The sequence below is a fragment of the Vicugna pacos genome, chromosome 9, assembly GCF_048564905.1.
Source record: "Vicugna pacos chromosome 9, VicPac4, whole genome shotgun sequence".
Classification (NCBI taxonomy): domain Eukaryota; kingdom Metazoa; phylum Chordata; class Mammalia; order Artiodactyla; family Camelidae; genus Vicugna; species Vicugna pacos.
In genome coordinates, this window is record NC_132995.1 from 15,111,871 (window position 1) to 15,133,129 (window position 21,259).

General features: G+C 44.9%; 1 protein-coding gene across 1 annotated transcript; it reads left to right on the forward strand.

Annotated features, from left to right (window-relative positions):
• The first annotated feature begins 8,106 nt into the window (after nt 1-8,106).
• TYROBP (transmembrane immune signaling adaptor TYROBP) lies at nt 8,107-21,132 on the forward strand. Its single transcript, XM_006217038.4, has 6 exons — nt 8,107-8,443; nt 18,153-18,287; nt 18,675-18,701; nt 18,851-18,985; nt 19,166-19,209; nt 20,909-21,132. The coding sequence occupies exons 2-6, from the start codon at nt 18,233-18,235 to the stop codon at nt 20,972-20,974; spliced, it is 327 nt and encodes a 108-aa protein (XP_006217100.1). The 5' UTR covers nt 8,107-8,443; nt 18,153-18,232; the 3' UTR covers nt 20,975-21,132.
• Nucleotides 21,133-21,259: the final 127 nt, after the last annotated feature.

Here is a 21,259-nt window from a genome sequence, read left to right on the forward strand (position 1 = left end):
GGTTTTCTAGGCAAGAGCATAACCCCTGTGTGCAGATCCAAGTGCTATCAGAAACCTAATGATTCCAGCTCTTAACACAAACCACTGCTGATTCAAGTGCTAATCAGAAATCTGATACCTGTGAACACAAACCTGTCTGATTCATCTGCTAATTATAAATCTATGCTGATTGTAAACTCTGTCCCGGAGCAGGGCTATATCACAGACTTGGGCAGGAATAGGTACTGATAGTCATCAACCCAAAGATCCACGTTGCTAATGGCCATCTTGAGTTGATTCATGTGCTAATTACAATCTTAGGGTAATTTAACAGAGTGATCAGAGGGTGTCATATTCACAGTGAAAAAGGGCACAGACTCTGAAGCCTGACAGCCTGGGTTCAAATTCCATTCCTGTAAAGAGGGGGCTGGTAGTACTTCAGATGTCTACTGGGAAGACTAAATGAGTCAGTACAAGTAAAGCACTGGGAGCAGTGCATAGCACCTAAGTGCTGACTCTGTAAGTACTAGCTGTAATAAAAATGATAATATGCAGCCAACAGTTACTGTTCTGATTTGATTTAATTCCGATAGCGGGCCCTACGTGCAGTTTTTCACCACCGTCATCCTTCCTTGGCCCAGGTCTGAGGGTCTCACCCTCTGCAAAGTCTTCCCAGAGTTTCCCAGAAGTCCCCAGTCCCGCCCCCGCCCACGTCCCTTTCTGCACCTTTCCCGGGCCGGGGCGAAACCTCCCAATCGCCACGTGGGGGCAGCAACACACCTCTCAGCCGCTGCGCGCGCGATGCGTTGTAGGATACGTAGTCTCGCGGACAGGTTAAGCGGTGACTTCGGCTAGGCATGCGAACTGCATTTCCCAGAAGGCCATGCGACACCCTCTGCCTCACCTTGCTCAAATCTGGAGGCGGAGGCCTCGCCTCAGAGAGCGCGCCTGCAGGGCGGCGCGGGGAGTTATGGGGTGTAGGGGCTGAGTCCGTTGCACCGAGGACGGGGTGCTGCGCAGGCGTGGGTGGTCTGTCGCGCCCGGGGGACCTTAGCTGGTGGGTGGCCCAGGTGCCACAGACGCCACAACTAGAAGTTGAGGCAGCGGTGGAGGCTCTGCCGTTCCTTACTCGAGGGAGAGCGAGACCCTCACACTGTGTTTTGCCCCAGAGCCAGCTCAGCCGCCTTCCGGCTCACCTGCATCTCCACCTCTGGAGTCTGTTCATGGCGCTCCGGTCTTAAGAGGAAAAAAAAAATTCCTTTCCCCTATTTCTCTCCTGTCCTTCACAACCACCCCCTCCCCCCTTAAAAAAAGAAAACCTTATTATGGTAATGTTCAGCTGTGCACAAAAATAGAATAGTATGGTGATTCTCCAGGTACCCATCACTTTCTTCAACAATTATTAACATATGGCCAATCTTACTTTATTTTTTCCGCTTCCCTCGGCGCCGAATTAGTTGAAAGCAAACCCCAGACAGCATATGATTTCATCCATAAAAACTTCTGTATATATCTCTAAAATATGAGGTTCTTAAAAAACATAATTATAACACCTAAAAATGAATAATTCCACAATATTATCTAATACCCAACCCATCTCCAAATTTCCCTGATTGTCTCCTAAATGTCTTTTAACTCTTGGCTTTTTCAAATCAGTATCCAAACAGGATAGTGCATTGCATTTTGTTGATACCTCTTAAAGTCTTTTATTTTATGATAGTCCTCCCTCACTCTCATTCATCTCACAGTCTGATCTGGGAGGTTGCACTTCTTGGCGTACTTTAATATGTTCTATCCCCTGTATGCCCTGCAAACTGATAAATCTAGAGGCTGGGTCAGATTCAGTTTCAGTTTGCTGGTAAGTGTACTTCATGGGTGATGTCGAGTTCTTCCAACAGGAGACATATAATAATGTCTGGGTGTTTCTTTCTTGTGTGTGATGTTAATATTCAGTGTTGGGTTTGAGTGTTGCCAATCCATTATTATTATTCCATCCATTATAATACCACAGCCAAACTTCAGAAAGGAAGTGTCTCCATGCTCTCCCTGTCTATTTCATAAATGTTGCCTCCTGTTGCTAAAGTTCTTCCTTGTTGCTAAACTCAAGAGGCAATTCTCCATCTTCAACTCACTGGTCCTGCAATAATAGGCCTGTCTTCTTGTGCTGTGTAGTAGGGTAGCGGCTAGCCATGCAAGTGACTTTTGAGAGCTTAACTAGTCCTAATTGTGATGTGCTGTAAATATAAACAAATACACTGGGATTTCAAAGACTTAGGACCAAAAAAAGAATGTAAAATATCTCAAGAATTTAAAAAATATTGATAATATGTTGAAATGATAGTCTTTGGGATATATTAATAATATGCATGAGTGAACTATTTTATTAAAATTAATTTCACTTGTTTCTTTTTCCTTTTAAAGTGTAGCTACTAGAAATTTTAAAATCACGTAGATGGCTCGCATTGTATTTCTATTAGAAAGTATTGTTCTAGACCAGTGGTTTTCAAAGTGTGATTGCTGGACCGGCAGCTTCAGCATCAGCATCAGCATCACATGACAACTTGTTAAAAATGCAAATTCTCTGTTGCCTTAAACCTACTGAACCAGAATCTCTGGGGATGAGACCCAGCAGTCTGCATTCTGACAAATTCTCCTGACGATTCTTGTCTGAAAACTCCCCTCCCGTGACACAGGGCTGTCCCAACTGCACCCACCTCTCACCCTGCAACTGTTAACACCTTGGTCTGAGAACCATTCTCTTCTACCAACTGGTTTGCTGGCATTTAATCTTTGGTCCTACTTGTAATCCTCAAACCACAGCTCTCGGGCTGATTCAGAAACATAAATCAGATCACATTACTTCCCTGCTTAAAACCTTCCAATGGCTTCTTGTTACACTTAAGGTAAAATCCAAACTCCTTCCTGTGATCCTTGCAGCCTCCTTGTCTTCACATCATCCTCTGATTCCCTTTTGCTCTTCATGCCCCAGCCTTGCCACTTTTCTCGCCGTTACTCACACACTCCCAGCTCTTTCCTACCTCGGGGACTTTGTGATGGCCATTCCCTCTTCTGAGAGCACGGTTCTCCCTTTGTAGGGCTGGCTCTCTCTTTTCCTTCAGTCTCAGCTTAGATGCCCCCTTCTCAATGCAGCCATTGTGCCACTAAAAAGCCCGACTCTCCCACAACCACGTTCACACCATATCAACCATCTTTCATTCTCTGCATGGCATGTACCACACACTGTTCTTCCTCTTCTCCATTCATCTGTCTGTCTGTCTCCCCCACTATCACGTACCCATATGAGGGCAGGAAGTCATCTCTTGAGCCCACCACCTTGTCTCCAGCTCCCCCTACAGTGCCTCCACACAGTAGGTGCTCAGAAAAGGTCTGCTCACTGACCCAGCACGTAAACTGCTGCAGCTGTCCCTCCTCGGTCTCTCTTCCTGCCTCCTCCTCCTCTGAAGTCAGAGGACCGTTGGCATTCATAATGTTTGAAATCTCGGAGCATTCCCCAGGACAATCTGATTTCTGGCTTCTGCCACACTGGGATAGCTGACGACACAGAGCCTGCTTTCCTGCTTGGGCCCAGTAGGCTGGAGTTGCTAGACCTGTGAGGGCCCCATGAGGCTACAGAAACCACTCCCATATTAGAACAGAGGGATGTTAACATATCAGGGTGGTTATGCTGCAGATGGAGGAGCTTAAAGCCATCATCTTCTTTTCCCTTCAACTTTATGGATCAGAAATACACCAAGGGCTCAGTGGGACTTTTCTCACTGAGTATCTGTCCTGTGGTTGAAGTCAGAGTTGACTGGGGCTGGAGGTGTTTAAAAAGCGACTGGGCTGATGTCCAAGATGGCTCACTCACACTGCTGGCAGTGTTGCTGGCTGTCAGGTGAGAGCTCATTGGCTGTTGACCAGAGCAACTACACGTGGCCACTCCAGCATGGTGACCTTACATGGTGGCTGACTTATTCCAGAGCTTTTGTCCTGAAAGATCCAGGCGGAAACTGTATGGGTTTTTTTCTGACTCGGCCTCAGAAGTCACAGAGCATCACTTCGGCAGTCACAGACCCACCCAGACTCAACATGAACCTATGTAGACCCCACCTTTAAGTCTGAGGAACTGGTGGCCACATCTTGCTACAAAGAATGTTCTTTAAGGCACTGAAGAGTCTTTTTCTCTCCTGACTCTAGACATTCTCCTTAGATGAACTTCTCCATTATGTTCTGGTGGCTTTGATGACATGGCTACGATTCCCAGTCCTGTTAGCTGCCCAGATCATCCTTTGATGTGTAGAGTGGCTACCAGCTGGACATCTTCCTGACCCAGATATTGCTCAGACGTCTCAAAATATTTAAACTTGGGTAATTCAGATACCCAGTTGCTGGTTGGGAATCACTGTTCATCAAGATGAAGTCTGGACTCAACAAAATAAAAAGACTTAGCAGGCTTCAAAAAAAAACATGAATTCTAGATTTCTTACTGTGGCATTCAGGGCCTCCACCTCCCCTATTATATGGACTCTGATTTTGCCCCAGCCTTGTCTCTCTGCCTTGGACTTTAGGGATTCACCAAGACAGTCTCAGTGGTTTCTCACCTGTGTGCCTCTGTACACACTCTTCCATTTGACTGACTGTGTTCTCCTCATTTTTAATACACATGTCTGGGGTTACCTCCACTGGAAGTCACTTCCTTTCTTGGGCTTGGAGAGGTACTCCCTCAGGGCCCAGGAATGGCCTGGGCCCCTGCATTCACTGCATTTCAGGAGCCTATGTCTGTGTGGTCTGCCGTTGTATCTGCATCCTGCCTGACCCTTGTGAATGGTCAATAAGGAGCCATTTAATGGATTGTGGAAGTCAATTACACTGAGATTCCCAAAGAACTAAACTTCCGTATTCACAATCTTATATAGTGCTCTCCCCTTGAATCTGCCTTGGATATATAACTTGCTTTAACCAAAAAGATGAGAGAGAAGTCACACTTGGCCAGTTTTGGCCTAAGGCTTTTGTGCACTCAGGAGCCCTGAGCTCCTTGTTGGCGAGACCACATGGAAAGTCCATGTGGAGACCTGTAGAAGCCAGACAGCAGTAAGAATTGATGCCTCTGATATATGAGCCGAGTCCAGCTGTTCTAGTTATCCCTTAGCCATTCAAACTTTTCCTGAAGCACCAGACTTGCAAGTGAAGAAGCCCTCTTGGATGTTCTAACTGTAGCTGACATGACATGGAACAGAGAAACAGTCTCTGCTGTGTCCTATTCAAATTCTTGAAACACAGGGCATTGAACAAATAATAACATGGTTGCTCTTTGAAGCCATTAGTTGTGGGAAATTTTGTTATGCAGCAATAGCTACCTGATACAGCCTGAGTAAACTGTTTCCTATTTATCTGCAGGCCTCACAGAGGAAGGGGCAGAATATTATTCCCAGCATAAATACACTCACTGCCAAGATCAGGGCTAGCATATTGTATGCATTCATCTATTTGCTCACTATTCATTCATTCACTTACTTATTCTTTCACCAGATAGTTATTAAGATCCTGCCATGTGCCAAGCTCTGTTCTATGTGCTGTGAATACACTGGTGACGAGACAGACAAAATCATGGAGTACACATATTATAAAGTGTGATTTCAGTGTAAGGGCAAGCATCCTGGGTAATGTACCAGAATGAATGGCCAAAGACTGAGTAAAGAAAGCAAGAATAGATTAAAGAACAGAAGCATAATGTCACACCAGTTGGATTTATGTCTCAGCCATTTGGGGGAAAATATCAACTTAGAGCCTCATCTTGCATGATAAATGAAAATAAATCCCAGATGGACTAGAGCAAGATGTGGGAAGAAAATTACACAATAAAAATCTTGAAGATGAAATAAATATTTAACGACCTCTGGGTTGGGAAAGACTTTCTGAACTTGAAAGTGGAACAAAAAAACAAAACAACAACAAAAACAAAAAAAATCACTAAGGAAAATTTTGATGGGTTTGACTGTCTAGAAAAGCTGAATATTCCATTTGCTCAAAAAGGGCATGACTAAAATTGAAGTCAAACAAATAATAAAGAAAAATATTTGCAACAGATATGATAGAAAAGTGGTTAACATGATGTAATAAAGATATTAATAAGTGAATGTGGAATTAACATGAAAAGCCAATCCCCCAAAGAAAGATGGGCAATTAATATAAAAAGACAATTCAAAGAAGAACTATAAATAACCAAAAAAAGATGAAAATCAAGTTTATCCCCAGTAATAGTCAGATAATTTGCCACTTGAAACACTGAGATGTTGCCCTTTGCCTGTCGAATCAGCAAAGATGTTTGAAATATGGTTCCCTTTGGCTGAGAAGAGTTCAAGGCAATGGGAGACCCCACTCACCATGAATGGGATGTGAATGGAATCCGAATTGGAATGACCCTTCTGGAGATAGATTTGGCAGCCTGAGTCCAGAGCCTGAAAATGTGCATATCTATTAATTCACCATTTACACTACTAGGAATTTAGCCCCTGGAAGGAATCCAGCAAGTGGAAAAAGATTTCACTAGAAGGATTTTCATGGCACCATTTAAAAAATAGTAGCCAAACAAATAAAAACAAACTGGAAATAATTTGATTATGTCCTACTACCACTTGACAAAGATCCATGGGATGTTAATTAGTATTTAATAATAAAAGGCTCCTTGATAAAATAAATATGGGAAATGCTGGCTTGAATGAATTTAGGTGAGTTGCAGGAATTTTCATCAATATGCTGGAGTCCATGATACCTGTACAAGAGGGGACGTCCTAGGCACTTTTTTCCTGAAATTATTTATTTATTTCTGAATTTATTTTCAGTCATTCAGCTATTGCTGGCAACCATCATGTTGTTTCTTCTGCCTCATTCTATTGGCCACGTCAGGTCCCAAGACCCACTCAGATTCAAGGGGTGGGGAAATAGATTCCACTCTTCGGTGGAAGTTGCTGTGCAGTCAGGTGGCAAAGGGCATGGAGACAGGGAGGGGTGAAAAACTGGGGCCATTTTTGCAGTCCACTGGAGCCCTTAAAATTTTAAAAAAATTTTTATTTACTTATTTTAATTTTTAGGGGGAGGTAATTAGTTTTACTTATTTATTTATTTTCAGAGGAGGTACTGGGGATTGAACCCAGGACCTTGTGTATGCTAAACACGTGCTCTACCACTCAAGCTATATCTTCCCTTTCTGGAGCCCTTTCTTCATGTGTATTAGGTAAAGCAAACTTCTAGCAATTGTTAACCAAAAAATCCCGAAATCTCAGTGGCTTGATACAATCTGTCTTCTTTCACATGATAGTGTGATGTAGGGTATCAGGGACTCAGGCTCATCCCATCCGGCAACTCCGGGCTCCTTTATCTCCCCTGCTCCTGCCCCCAGTCTTCTCCATCAGTGGCTGTTGAAAGAGGTGAGAGCCACAAGTGGGAAGTTTTTAGGATCACACACACATCTGCTCACTTGCCCATTGCCTCAAAGACCTGATTGCAAGGGAGGATGGGAAATGTGGTCCAGCTGTGTGCCAAGAGGCAACAGGGGAGCAGTTTTAGTGAGCAGTTAGTCTCTGCCACACATTTGGGAACATGCTGTATCTGAGTGTAGAGAAGGGATGTGTGTTTATTTGCTTTCTTTATCACATGTCTTCCTCCACGAGGGCAGTTTTATTCACCATTGCATACCCATCACCTGTCCAGGGGCCCACTGAGCACTCAACAGATATGTGTGGAATGAATGGATGAATGCATGAGTAAGTAAAAAATTCAGTATCTTCAGAGGATGTAATCTTATGAGCCAATTAAAGACTGATATATGTAAGGAGATTTTTGGGAACGTGAGAAATTACTCACATATAATGGGCACTTAGGTAGGGTCTAGGGTTAGGTAGGCTATGAACCCATAACAGAATTCAATGTAACAGTAGCCAAAACAAAGGAGAACTGTATTTCTGCCTCACCAATAGACCAAGCATAAATAGTCCAGGGCTTCACGGCATCAGTATGGAGGTTTTATGACATCAGAGATCCAGATTGCTTTGACTACAGTCCTGCATCCCCAGGGTTCCCCGACCTGAGTGGTCCAAGATGGCTCCCACCACATCCACATTCCAGGCAGTGGGAGGGCGAAAGGGAAATGGAGACCCATCCCGTGGCTCTTTCTGAGCATGGGTGAATTGAGAAGTAAAATCTTAGCTTGATGCCTAATTTATTCTGAGGGTCATCTCTGGTTTCTTCCCAGGGCAAAGAGCAGATGTATAACAGTCATGTCAGGTCACAGGTGAACAGTCGAAGGGAATATAGCTGCTTGTTCCATATTAATACAAGTTGTTTGCAAAAATGTGCAGGATGCGAATTTGCATGTATGGTATGGTCAGAAATATCTAAAAATATTCCCAGTAAAGTGACAGGAAGGAAATACAACAAAATATTGTAATGAAGTTGTCTCTCTGAGGTAGGTGAAGTTTCTTGTTCATTTTGTATTTTGCTGTATTTTTCCAAATGAGCAAGCATTATCAGATCTTTAAATTTTATTTATTGTGACATGTAGAACACTGATCCCACAGTGGGATACTATGGGTACGCTGCAATGTCTGTACCCATTCTCCTGTGATGGACATTTGGTTTGATTCCCCTGAAGGGCTTTGCAAATAGGGCAACCGTGAAGAGCCTCGCACAGCCTTCCTGGTGTCCACCCACCAGTGTCTCCAGGGTACAGATCCGGGGGCAGAATTTTCAAGTCACCAGGAAAAGCAATGTTAAACTGTTTCCAAAGTGGTTAAACCACTTCCACTTGCTCTTTCAGCAAGTGCCTGAGAGTTTCTGTTGCTCCACATCTTCACCACACCTGGTATTGTCAGATTTTGCCACTTTTGTCATTTCTAGGTGAAGAGGGAAGGTGTTTTCATTTGCATTTCCCATTGAAGTTGAGCACCTTTTCATACCTGTATTGCATTTGGATTTTCTCTTTTGTAAAGTGTCTGCTCAAGAGTTTTGCTCATTTTTCTTTTGAGGTCGGCTGTTTGATTTTTAAGGAGTTCCTTGTATATGCTGGGTATGTATCAAATCCTTAGTCTATACTATATGTTGCAAATATCTTTTCCAACTCTGTGACCATTTTCTAACAGTATCTTTTTTTTTAAGTGAAAAATCTTAAATATACACAAAAGTGGAGAGAACAGAATTCCCATAAACTCATAACCAGCTTCAACAGTTGTCAATTTATAGCTGATCTTATTTCCTCTCTACCTGTACTTACTCCTTCCTCCTTGGATTATTTTAAACAAATTCCAAATATCTTATTATTTTACCCCCCAAAATTTAGTAAGTAGGTATCTGTAAGTGTAAATATAAAAATATAACTGTATAACCATATCACTCTAAGATATCTCTTTTATTTTATTTTATTTTTAAGATATCTCTTGAGAAATGCAAATTCTTAGTGTTAATTAGTCAAATGTAACCACGTCATCTTTTACAGTTAGTGCTTTTGGGGTCTTGATTAAGAAATCTTTTCTCTTCCTTGAGGTTATGAATTAATTATCCTACATTATCTTTTCAAAACTCTTGTTTTGCCTTTCTGGGTCCATGATCTACCTAGAGTTGATTTTTGTGCATGGTATGAGGTAGGAGTCTAATGTAATTTTCATCCATTTAGATAACAAACTAACTCAGCCTATTCATTGAAAAGACTGTCTTTAAAAATTTTTTTTCTAAGGTGGGGAGGTAATTAGGTTTTGCTTACTTATTTTTAGAGGAGGTATTGGGGATTGAACCCAGGACCTTGTGCATGCTAAGCATACACTCTACCGGTTGAGCTATACCCTCCCCCCTGAAAAGACCATCTTTTTCTATATTGTTTTGCAGGAAAACCTCTATCACAAAGCAGGTGATCGTATGTATATTGGTATATTTCTGGAATCTCTGTTCTGTCCTAGTTCACCAATCACTGCATTAATTTCCAAAGCTTTACAGTAGGTCTTGATATCAGGTAGGGTGAGACCTCTCACCTTGTTCTGCTCCAAGAGCATCTTTGTTAAACTTGGGTCTTCATATTTTTGCACAAAATTTAGGATCTGCCTGCAAGTTTCATAAGAAAAAACTTTTAGACTCTAGATTATGAATGGATTGAATATATAGATAAATTCAGGGAAAACTGCTATCCAATCCAATAACATGATATATCAAACCATTTATTTCGATTTTTTAAAAAGTCTTTTATAAAGTTTCCCTGTACAGACTTTTCACATAGTTTGTTAGATTTATTGCTAGGTACTTGACCATTTATGCTAATGTAAATCGTTACTTTTCTCCACTTTTGTTTGGTTTATGGCTGGCACGCAGCAATGAAATCGATTTTTATAGATTGATTTTATATCCAGTAACTTAGCAAATTCTGATATGAATTCTAATAAATGGTCTGTAGAGTCTTCTGAATTTTCTTTAGCCAGAATCATATAATCTATTAATAATGAGGCCAATAACTTTCATTTCCTGCTTTACTGCAGAGTTAAGGTCTCTGGGACAAAACCGAACAAATGTGGTGACAACGAGCATCTTTCTTTTTCTTATTCCAAACTTAGGAGGAAAGCTTTAAATATTTAACTATTAAATCTTTTAATACTTAACCATAAACGATGTTAGCTTTTGCTAGTGCTTTTCATCAAATTTTAAAATACACTTCTAGTCCTAGTTTTCTGAGACTTTCATGAGTTGATGCTGAATTTTATCAAACACCTGTGGCATCTGTTGAGATAATCATACACTTCCCCCCTTAACCTGTTAACGTGCTGGTTGACATTAATTGATTTACTAATACTCAGCCAGCCTTGCATTTTCACTATAACTCTAACTTGATCATGATCTAATCAAATATGGCTTCTATCTCATTCTTCTAGGACAACAATAAACTTGAGTTAGAAATTCTCTTTCATCCAATCTTTCATATTTCTCATTTTTTTTACCTCCACTGAATTCTGGAGAGTTTCTTCCAACCTACCTCCATTTTACAGCTACATCGAATCTCTGTAAACACTAATCTTTATTATCCAGTGAGTTTTTAATTTCAGTGATTGCATTTTTCAGTTCTAGAATGCTTTTTGTTTTATATTCTAATATGCTCTCTCACTTTTTATAGTTTCCAGTTTTCTGATGGAAACTTCAAACTTGTGTTTTGTTTTCTTGAAAATACGTGTAGCTATAGTGCAGTGTAGGGGGTACAAGGACAAACTGTAAGTTCACATGAAGGCCAGGTGACTCCTGGCCCATTCTGACCTGGAGCGTGATGGCCTTCAGGTCTCTGCTTGAAATGGAGAGCTGAGGCTCAGACTCTCCAATCTGGGGGGACCTGGGTTACTTTTGCTCCTCTGGTCCCAGGCTGCCTTTCGCATTGGAAAATACCTTCAGAACAAATGAAGTTTGGGGATCCTCTCTTATGTTATTCTGAATTTTCATTTTGATTTCCTTTTCCTCTTTACTAGTGTTTTACTGCTTTTAGTAATATTTTTTCCGCATAGATTTTATCTTGCATTTTTATCTGTTATCTAGTGAAGGGTGGTTTCTGATTTCTTTAGAACACCATTCCTGGCAGGAGAAGTCCTGTGTTTTATTCTTGTGCAGAATTGAATTTATTTGTTTGTTGTGTTTTCTGAAATTAAAATACCTTTCCCCCCCAATTATATAGATAGAAAATACTTCCCATAAAAAAAATTAAATTAAAAAAATTACAAATAATCTAAATTCCACAGCCCAGAGATACCACTGTTGACATTCTCTTGACTACACATTCATTCTTTATTCTATGCAGATATACACAGTTTTACATACATCATTTTATATAAACAGCATCATTATAGACACTATTGTTCTCATATAGTTCCTTTATTTTCAACCTTCTTTTGTGCTTGCCCTCCACCATCTCCTATCCTGACCCATGTCACCAGCATTACCAACATTAGCAGCCTGGGCATATCCTTACATAGCTTTCTCTACCACCACTCAAATATGCAAACATATATATGCATATTTATGAGAGATTCTTTTTGGTCATTGTTTGGACAGGAATTTCCTAACTTATGAGTTCAGCCTCCTGGATCTAGAAGCCAGAAACCCACATTCCCAAGCTTCCTTGAAGCTGTGATGCAGGTGTGTGTTCTGCATTCTGTCAAGCAAATGTGCTCATGTTTAATTTTTTTTTTTTAATTTGGAAAATTTTGAAAAGACAGAAAAATAGAAAAGTGTGAGGAACCCTCAATAATCTATCTACCCTCAACAACAATCCAACAATCCAGCCAACAATCCTTTCCCACTCATTCCTCTCTCCTGTGTTGTTATGTAGCAAGTCCCAATTACCATCTTTCATCTGTAGGTATTTTGGGACTCACAACAGAATTTGATTTGAAAGAGAGTGAGGGGAAGAAGGAGACAATCTGGAAAATTGATTCTGATGCAAATATCAGAAGCCTTAGCAGAAAGTTCTGGGTGGCATTAGGATTTGTGAATCCCAGGACTGATTCTCTGGCCCTCCTAGGGATTTGGACATCCTTGAACACATCTGCTTTTCTGTTTAAACTAGTTACCTTGGTTTCTACGGTATGAGGTGAAGAACCCTGACTGCTACATTGGAATCAGGCATAATATTGATTAAATGACTAGAGCCAGGGCACATGGCGTTCCTACTTTTAAACTGTGGAAGACGCGGGTTCTTTGAGAAAGAGGCGGGGATGGGAGCTGTCTTGGGCATCTGTTGTGCTGATGACCCAGTGCCCCTCTTCCCTTCTGGGAATTAAACTCCCTTTGTCTTAGTGTAGGTTCCCCCCAAAACCAGAACCTGAAAAGAGGACTCAAGTCAAGCCATTTACTTGGGAAATTCAGAGAATGCCAGCAGGGAGTGGGGAAGGCAGACAGGGAAGGGTGAGCCAATGAAGAATGTGTTATCTAGAGCAGCTGGAGCTTAATCTTGCTGGGGAGTTCTGGAAGATGGTAGAATCCTAAAGTTGTTCATCCAAGGGGTGAGGGGGCTGGAGTATTTATCCACCAACTCCCATCAGTTATTAGTAGAGGGCTGCTCCCAGAAGCACTAACTCCCTGGCCCTTTCCAGCTTGGGCAGAGTGGGTTCTAGCAGCCCGAAAGAGCCATTCAGAAGACAGTCGCAGTGCAGGCAGTTGGAAGCCCAGTTGTGTGCTTGGAAATGATCACTGCTGAGGGAATATGGATGAGACACCAACAGCATCCCTGCCGTGCTGCTTCTAGGGACTGTTCCTCCCTCCTGCTCCATTTAGTGTTCTCAGGGATCCTGCATTTTCTCATAGACTTCACCCCTAACCGCAGCCATAGGTGATTATTTTGAGATGGGCAAGTTATTTGTGCTGAGCCAGTCTTAGCCCTTTCCTAGTGTATATGTGTATACTTATATATAGTATATTATATATGGTATAATATGCATATATATTAATCAAGGAATCAGCAAGAGTGAGCTATTGATGGCAGAAACTCTGCTTTTCCATAAGGAATGGAGAGGGATGAACAAAGCTGGCCCAGAGAGAAGCAGAGACAATCTCTGGAAAGACAGTCCTGGAGTCTGTCCAGATCCATCTAAAGCTCCATCACCTCTTTCCCCTGATGTTCATGTGCTCAGCTTTCCCTTAGAGCACGTGTGCGCTGGCCTCTGAATCTTCACCAACATCACCCTCTAAGCTCAGCGAGTTCAAGCAAGGCATTCGAAACTATGTCATAAAGAATATGGATTTGGCTGCAGTAACAAAGTTCCCCCAAATAACAGTGCTGTTTCCATTGTCTCTTGCTTTGTAACAGGTTACCCCAACATGCAGTGGCTTAAAACAGTAAGACTGATTGTTTCTCATGATTCTGTGAACTGGCGGCGGAGGTGGAGGTGCTTATGCTTCACATGGTGTTGCCTGGGGTCATTCAAGGGGCTGCATTTAGCCGGGGGCTGGCAAGGCATGGAAGGTCCAAGACGACTGGGTTTTCTGGGGCTCTGGCATTTGCTGTTGGCTGGGCTGCCTTGGTTCTTATCCCCGTGGCCTCTCTCTACGTGGTGTCTCATCTTCTAAGGCCTCTTTGTGTGGCCTCACTCTCCAGGAAGGGAGCTTGGACTTCCTTGCAGCATGGCAGCTGGGTCCCAAGAGCATAACAGCAGAAGCTGTAAGGCTTTTTACAGCCTTGGCTCAGGGCGAGCACAGCATCCCTTCCACTGTGTTCTAAGTCAAAGCGATCACATGGTCAGCTCAGATGCAAGGGGAGGGAAAATGGACTCTATAACTTTAAAAATATACATATTTCTGTTGAAGTACAGTCAGTTTACAATGCTATGTCAATTTCCAGTGTAGACAATACTTTGGTCACATAGGAACATACATTAATTCTCATATTCTTCTTCACCATAGGTTACTACAAGATATTGAATATAGTTCCCTGCGCTATGTGGTATAAAGTTGTTGTTTTCTATAACTCTTTCTTTTTTCTATAACTCTTGATGAGAGGGTTGGCATGTGTATATTGGGCAGAAGAAATTCTTGGTGACTGTTTTTGGAGACTACCTACCTTGAGTGGCTTAAATGAGGGAGGAGGTCTTCTCTCACATAACAGTCCAGGGCTGGCGCGGCTCTTCCAAGATGATGGGCACTAAGGCTCCTTCTGTCTTGCTGCTGTTTTGTCCTTATGATGGTGTCCTTACCCGCTTGTTCCAAGATGACACTTCCCTTGTTCAAATTCTAGCAAATGAGGAAATTGACTATATCCTTCCACAAAAGCTAAGACCCATAAATAGTTCATTCACTTCCCATGCTGCCCATCAGCCAGAATGAAGTCACATGGCCACTCTAAATGCAAATGAGGCCGGATAATGCAGTCTTTAGTGACCAGACACTCTGATAAAAATTCTGTGCAAGAAGGAACAGGAGGATATGGGGGACACTACCGTTCTTATCTGGCAAATGATTAATTCCAGAAGAAATAGTGGGCATGTCTGGGATACCCTTAAACCTCTGCAGAGACAAGGAGCCATGTTTAATCCAACCTGTTGCCACTGGTGGTCATTCGATCCAGTAGCCAAAGAACAGTGATAGAGCATCTCCTCTGTGTGCTGGGGAATACAACAGTGAACAAGACAGAAAGGTCCCTGTTCTCACGGAGTTTCCATTCTAGAGGAAGTGGCAGACAGTAGAAATTGGAATACCTAAGTCAGAGAATTTCAGGTATGGCAAATATGGGAAGAAAATGAAATTGGTGGGAGGTGACTTGAGCAGCAGTGATCAGGGGAGGCCTCTGTGAGGGTGTGACATTTGGGCTGACACCTGGAGGATGAGAAGGGGTCAGTTATACAAAGACTTCGGGGAAAGTATCATAGGCAGGGGGCACAGCAGGTACAAAGGCCCTGAGGTGAGAATGAGCTTGACTTACTCAAGAAACAGCGAGAAGACCAGCGTAGCTGGAGTAGGGTAACAGGGGGAAGAGAGGCAGGAGGGGAGGACAGAGAGATGGGCAGGTCTTTATGTTGAAGATACGTTTTTATCTCTCTTGGGTAAATGCCTACTTTTGCGGAATGGCCAGATCTGTGAGTAAGTGAATATTTCACTTTAGAAAAGAAATGCCAAACTCTTTTCCAAGGTGGTGGCTGTTTTCCACTTCCCCTAGCAGTGTGTGAGATTTTCAATGGCTCCACATCTCTGCTGACACTTGGAAGGGTCAGTCTTTTTAATTTTTGTCATTGCAGTGGGTGTGTAATGGTATTTCATTGTGGTTTTTAGTTTGTATTTCCCTAATGACTAATGATATGGAGAGCTTTTTCACATGCTTATTGGCTATTCACATCTCTTCTTTTGTGACGTGTCTGTTCAACTCTTTTGGCCATTTAAAAAAAGTGGGTTATTTGTCTGATTTTTCAGAAAGCTGCTGTGGGGAGGATGGGCTGGGGGGAAAAGTGGAGGCAAGGAGGGTGGGGAGGGACTCCAGCTTCCACAGAAGTGAGCTTGTCACAGGTTCAAAACATTGCCTGCTTTCTGGGAAAGGCAGCCTTGGCCTTCCCCAAGTCTTGGGCTGCTGCCAGGAGAGATTGAGACACTTTACAGATTTCGTGGGGGTGGGGGCACCCCTGCTTCCTGGATTCTGGCACTGTGAGGATGGTGGTGCCCTGCATTTCAGCTTCTTCCTTCACTAAGTGGGATGGGGACCGTGGAGCAGAGACCAGCCCAGGCTGGCTTCTTGGGGTCTGCACCAGTTCGGTTGTACCTGTTGCTAAAATATTGCAATGTTTGACTTTTGGTTGATAAAGAGTCTCTACCCGACATCCCACAAGTATCTGCCAGCATCCCAGTCCGCTTCCTTGGGACACATTGGACTTCCCCACATCTCAGCAACAAACGGTGGTTCCAGGACTCTGACCCAGCCCTATGGCCACATCTGTTCTGATTGGATGGCGCCTGGGTGTGGGGGCTGTTAGACTGAATTCTGGGAACAGCCTAGGCCTGGCTGGCGTTGGAAGGATCACATCAGGAGGCTGAGGCTGAGAGGTGGTGGGAGGATTTCTATTGAGGTGAGCCCAGAGCAGGAGACTTGAAGCATTATAATAACAATAACAATAATGATGTTGATAATAATGAACATTCATTGAGCAGATTCAGTGTGCCAGGCAGGCATTATTCTAACAGACCTCCCTAAGTCCTCCCAATAAACTGGACCGGAGCAGCAGCCTGGCCCCTTGCCTCCCGCAGTCTGCTCCCCACCCTCAGCCAGAGGGGGCTGTGAACACCTGAGTCAGATCAAGGCCCTCCTGGCTCAGACCTTCCTCTCCTCCCTGATTGCCCGCTGCTCCCTGGGCTTCAGCCACCTTGAGATGCCAGGCGTGCCGGTAAGGCCTGCAGGATCTGTCCTCTCTGGGCCCACTCCAGACAGACCTGGGGTGGGGGTGGGGTGGGGGCGCGGGTGGGTGTCGATTCTTCTGCGACAGGACTGCCAGGCCTGGGCAGTGTCAGCGGCGTTAGCAGCCAGTGCTCCCTGGGACTTGGTCCTGATGGTCTTCTGGACTCCAAGTACTCTCCATCCCCCACCCCAGCAGACCACTCAGCGCCTGTCCCATGACCAGCATCCAGTTTCCCCTTTTCTCTCCTGAGCCCCAGCCCCAGGGGGAGTGGTGGGTGTGCTGCCTGGACGGGGGAGGGCTTCCTGCTGCTAACCCATCCCCCCCAGCGCCCTAACCTCAGGTTCCTCCTTTCCCAGCCCCAGCTCAGGCTCCTGCTCGAGGCTAGAAGTCCTTGTCATCTCCTGCGTAGCCTCCCTTGATACTCGCTTCCAGCCACTTCCTCATTTGGTGGGGGCCGCCCAGCCTGGCTCATGCTGTCACAACCACGTTGTCCCCCACCTGCCTCACCCCAAAGCCCTAGTCCTGGGTCTGTGCTGTGTGCTTCTGTGTCACTGCCTATTCCTCTTCCTCCTTCTCTGCCTTGCCATCACTTTCTTCTTCCCTATCTTCCACCTTGCTTCTTTTTTCTTTCTCTCTAAGGGTCAAATATCGGTCTTTGGGTCCCGGGTTCCATTTCCACCTTTACTTGCTGTGTGACCTTGGCACAGATTATCTTTCTGTAAAATGGGGCTAAGAGCATCTCCCTCAGAAGGGTGTTGTTGGGGGTTAAATGCATTACTATTTGGGACAGAGTGTCCACATGTCATTAGTATCCATATCCTGATGGTTCTCTTTTAATATTCTCTGAACATTACAAGGTTCTGATTATCAAATAACTGTAAGTGGTGCTAATAAAAAGCTGGCAAGTGTCAGATCCTGTTCTAGAAATATTAACTCATGTGATCCCCGCAACACCCTACAAAGTAGGTACTATTTTACTCCTCATTTTACAGATGAGGAAACTGAGGCCCAGAGAGGTTGAGTGACTTGCTCAAGGTTGCCCAGCCAGGAAGAAGGAGAGATGGGTTCACTCATAGTCAGCCACTGACCCTCCTGTTATGATGATGTCTGACCCCTGTTTGGAGACGAAGGCCGAGCTGACACACGTACACTTTGCCCTTCATTCCAGCCTGGGGGCTGCAGCCTGGCCCCTGGGGTGTTTGGGCCTGATTCTTTCTGGTGTTATCTGTCTCTGTTCCTCCTCCCCCAACGTCTCCTCCTCCGTCCTGCCGCCACCCACCTCAGACTTCCTCCTTTACTTGGTTGGACACTACGCCACATCCCATCCGCCGTGGACTGCAGTGTCCAGCACCGTCGCCTGCATCATGGGAGGCCTCAGACCCGCCAACAGCCTCCTGTCTCTCCTTCTGACTGTGGGTGGTGAGTTGGGGGCTTCTGCAGTTCCTCGGCTTAGCTTGGGACAGGGCAGGGAGCAGGGCAGAAAGAGAGAACCAAAGGTGGCGGGGGGGGTGGGGGTGGGGGGGTTGGAACTGGAGCAGATTCCGCAGCCCCCTAAATTCTATGGGTCTCTCCCAGAGCATGTGCCCCCAAGACGCGGCCTCTTGTAGAAGCAGAGGGAGGGGACTCAAACAGTGTTGCAACAGCACAAGTCGATGTAGAAATAATATAGCCCGGTGGCCCTGATGCCAGCCCACACGTCCCATCAGACGTTGTTTTCCACCCTCCCCGGCTTCTATGCCCATCCCGCCCACTCCCCTGGCAAGTTATAGCCCCAGGTCTCAGCTGACCTTGTTTTTCTCTCCTCAGGTGTCAGCCTTGTCCAGGCCCAGAGAGGTAGGCCTAGACCCTGCCATTCCCCTCCCTCCCAAATGCCACCCCATCTCTGTCCCTTCTCCAGTCTCTCCAAACCTCCCCCGATGACTGACACCTCCTCCCAGCTCCCACTGACCTCCCCAACCCCTGTGCCATGCATACATTCCCAGAATGCAACTGCTCCACCGTGAGCCCTGGCGTCCTGGCAGGGATCGTGCTGGGGGACCTGGTGCTGACCCTCCTCATCGCCCTGGCCGTGTACTCCCTGGGCCGGCTGGTCCCTCGGGGTCGAGGGTCTGCGGAGGGTGAGTGGGTCTGGCAGGAGATGGCCTGGGATGCTCTGAGGACTTGCCTGGAGGGGAGGGGTAAACTCCCAAGTCACAACCCTCCAAAGGGAGGTGACTGTAGGGGCTGATTTTGTAACAACAAAATAGCCCCAACTCACACCCCGTCTCCAAACGCTGGTGCTCCCCACCCCCCTGCAGTGACCCGGAAACAGCACATCACTGAGACAGAGTCGCCTTATCAGGTGAGGAAACCAGCTTCTCTTCTTCAGACCTCAGTCCTGCCTTGCGGGTGTCTGTCCGAGAAACCACCCCCGCCCTGCCCAGTCCCCAGTCCCTGCAGAACCTAGACCCCAAAGCCACTTTCTTAGCAGCTCCTCAAACGCTTGAAGACAGAGTGCCCAAAACTGCTTTCAATGATCAATCATGACTTTATGCTCAGCTTAAAATGTGTGGAGGGGAAATACAAGATGGTTTGCCTCAGCCAGAGGGCAGGCTCTGAATTCTTCTGGAAAAGCCCAGCCCAGGACAAGCTGATTTCCCAGAGAAGTCCTCATAAGGGCAGAGGGTATATATACATTTCAGCCCTAGTTTGGTAACTATGAAGAGAGGAGTTCTAGAAATTTGGGGGGAGGGATCTGCATCCCTTTGAGAATCTGATGAGAGCTAGAGAGTCCTCAGAAAAATCCACCCCCAAAATAAAAATTGTGCATATAATCTAGGGCAGGTCAAGTATCCTTGAAACCCTTCTTAAGAACCACGATGCAGAGAGTGACCTTAAGATATTTCTAGTGTGACCAGTGGGCTTCCCCACCCCCTCAACCCAAGAAGGTGATCAAAACAAAGGATGATCTAAGTAAGAGCTGTATTTTAAATATTTAGACAGTTACTGGTTAGTGGTTTCTAGTTGAATTGGTTATCTATCTAGTTAACCAATGCTGGAGTCGTGCAGTCATCTATACACGATTGAAATGTATTTAACTGTGAAACGCGCTACCCACCAATGAAGAAATAGACCTTTATGAAAACTGTGAAAAATTTCCATCTTCTGCCTCTCTGTCAGTGCCATTCTTAACTCTTCAGGGAGTCATGAGCTCCTCTGAGAATCTAACGGAAGCCAAACACCCTCCCCATAAAGATGCCCACTCAGACGGGGCATGTGCGTTTGAGTTCAGGGATTCTATCTGAGGCCTGCATCTTGGGGCCATAGACCACCCCCTGCCCCCATTGTGAACCCTGCTCTGCAAAGTCTGTTTTACTTGTCTGCAGCTAGCTTCGCTTTGCCTTTCTTGTGGATTAAAAAGTCTCTTTGTAAAGTAGAAGAATCTCAAGTTTCGCTCTTTGAGGTCCAGAAGACTGAAGGGGCTTTCCAGCTACTGGGGGCAGTGAAATTTTGGTGGCAAAGCATTACCCCAATTTATTTACTCCTTTGCTGGAATTTGTTGGGGACCTATATATGCTAGATGCTGGAGACACAGCAGCGAGCTTATGTCCTAATTGGAGAGACAGACTTGATGCAAATTAACAAATAAGATCATTTGGGGAGACATCATGAAGGAAATAAAGCAGGTTGATGTGGCAGTGACTGGGGTGTGGGGGGAAGAAACTATAGATGGGGGAATCAAGAAATGCCTCTCTGAGAAAGTGACTCGAGCTGAGACTTAAAGGGGGAGAAAGAACCATCCCTGGGGATATCTAGGGGGCCAGCGCTCTAGGCAAAGAGAATGGCAGATACAAAGGCCCCTTGGCTGGGGCATGATGATGAAGCTGAGGAGGAAGGGGAACATCAAAGGCACTTCAATAAAATCCAGATCTCTTTCACGGCTACAAGTTTGAAGAAGCTGCCGGGGGCCTTGTAGGTCACTGGGAGACAGCTGGATTTTGTTTTAAGTTTATTTGGTGGATCCCTTTCACTGATGGTCCCTGCCCTGTCCATCCCTTTAGGAGCTCCAAGGCCAGAGGTCAGATGTCTACAGCGACCTCAACACACAGAGGCCGTATTACAAATGAGGCCCAGCCAGGGCAGTCAACAACCTGATGCCTGGATCCAGTCATTCCTGACACCTGCCCAGCACCCTATTCGACTCCCACTACGATACAGATCCACAGTGTCCTCCATGAGATGTCAGACCTCTTCCCACTATTGCCCCCAAATAAACATGGAGCACATAAACACTGTTGAGTTATTCCAGATCCCTGGGCTGGTGGGATGGGCATATGTGGGGTTCTGGGGGAGATCAAAGACTCAGAAATAGCTAAATGAGAAAGAAGGAGGCTTGGGGGACCCTGGGTTCT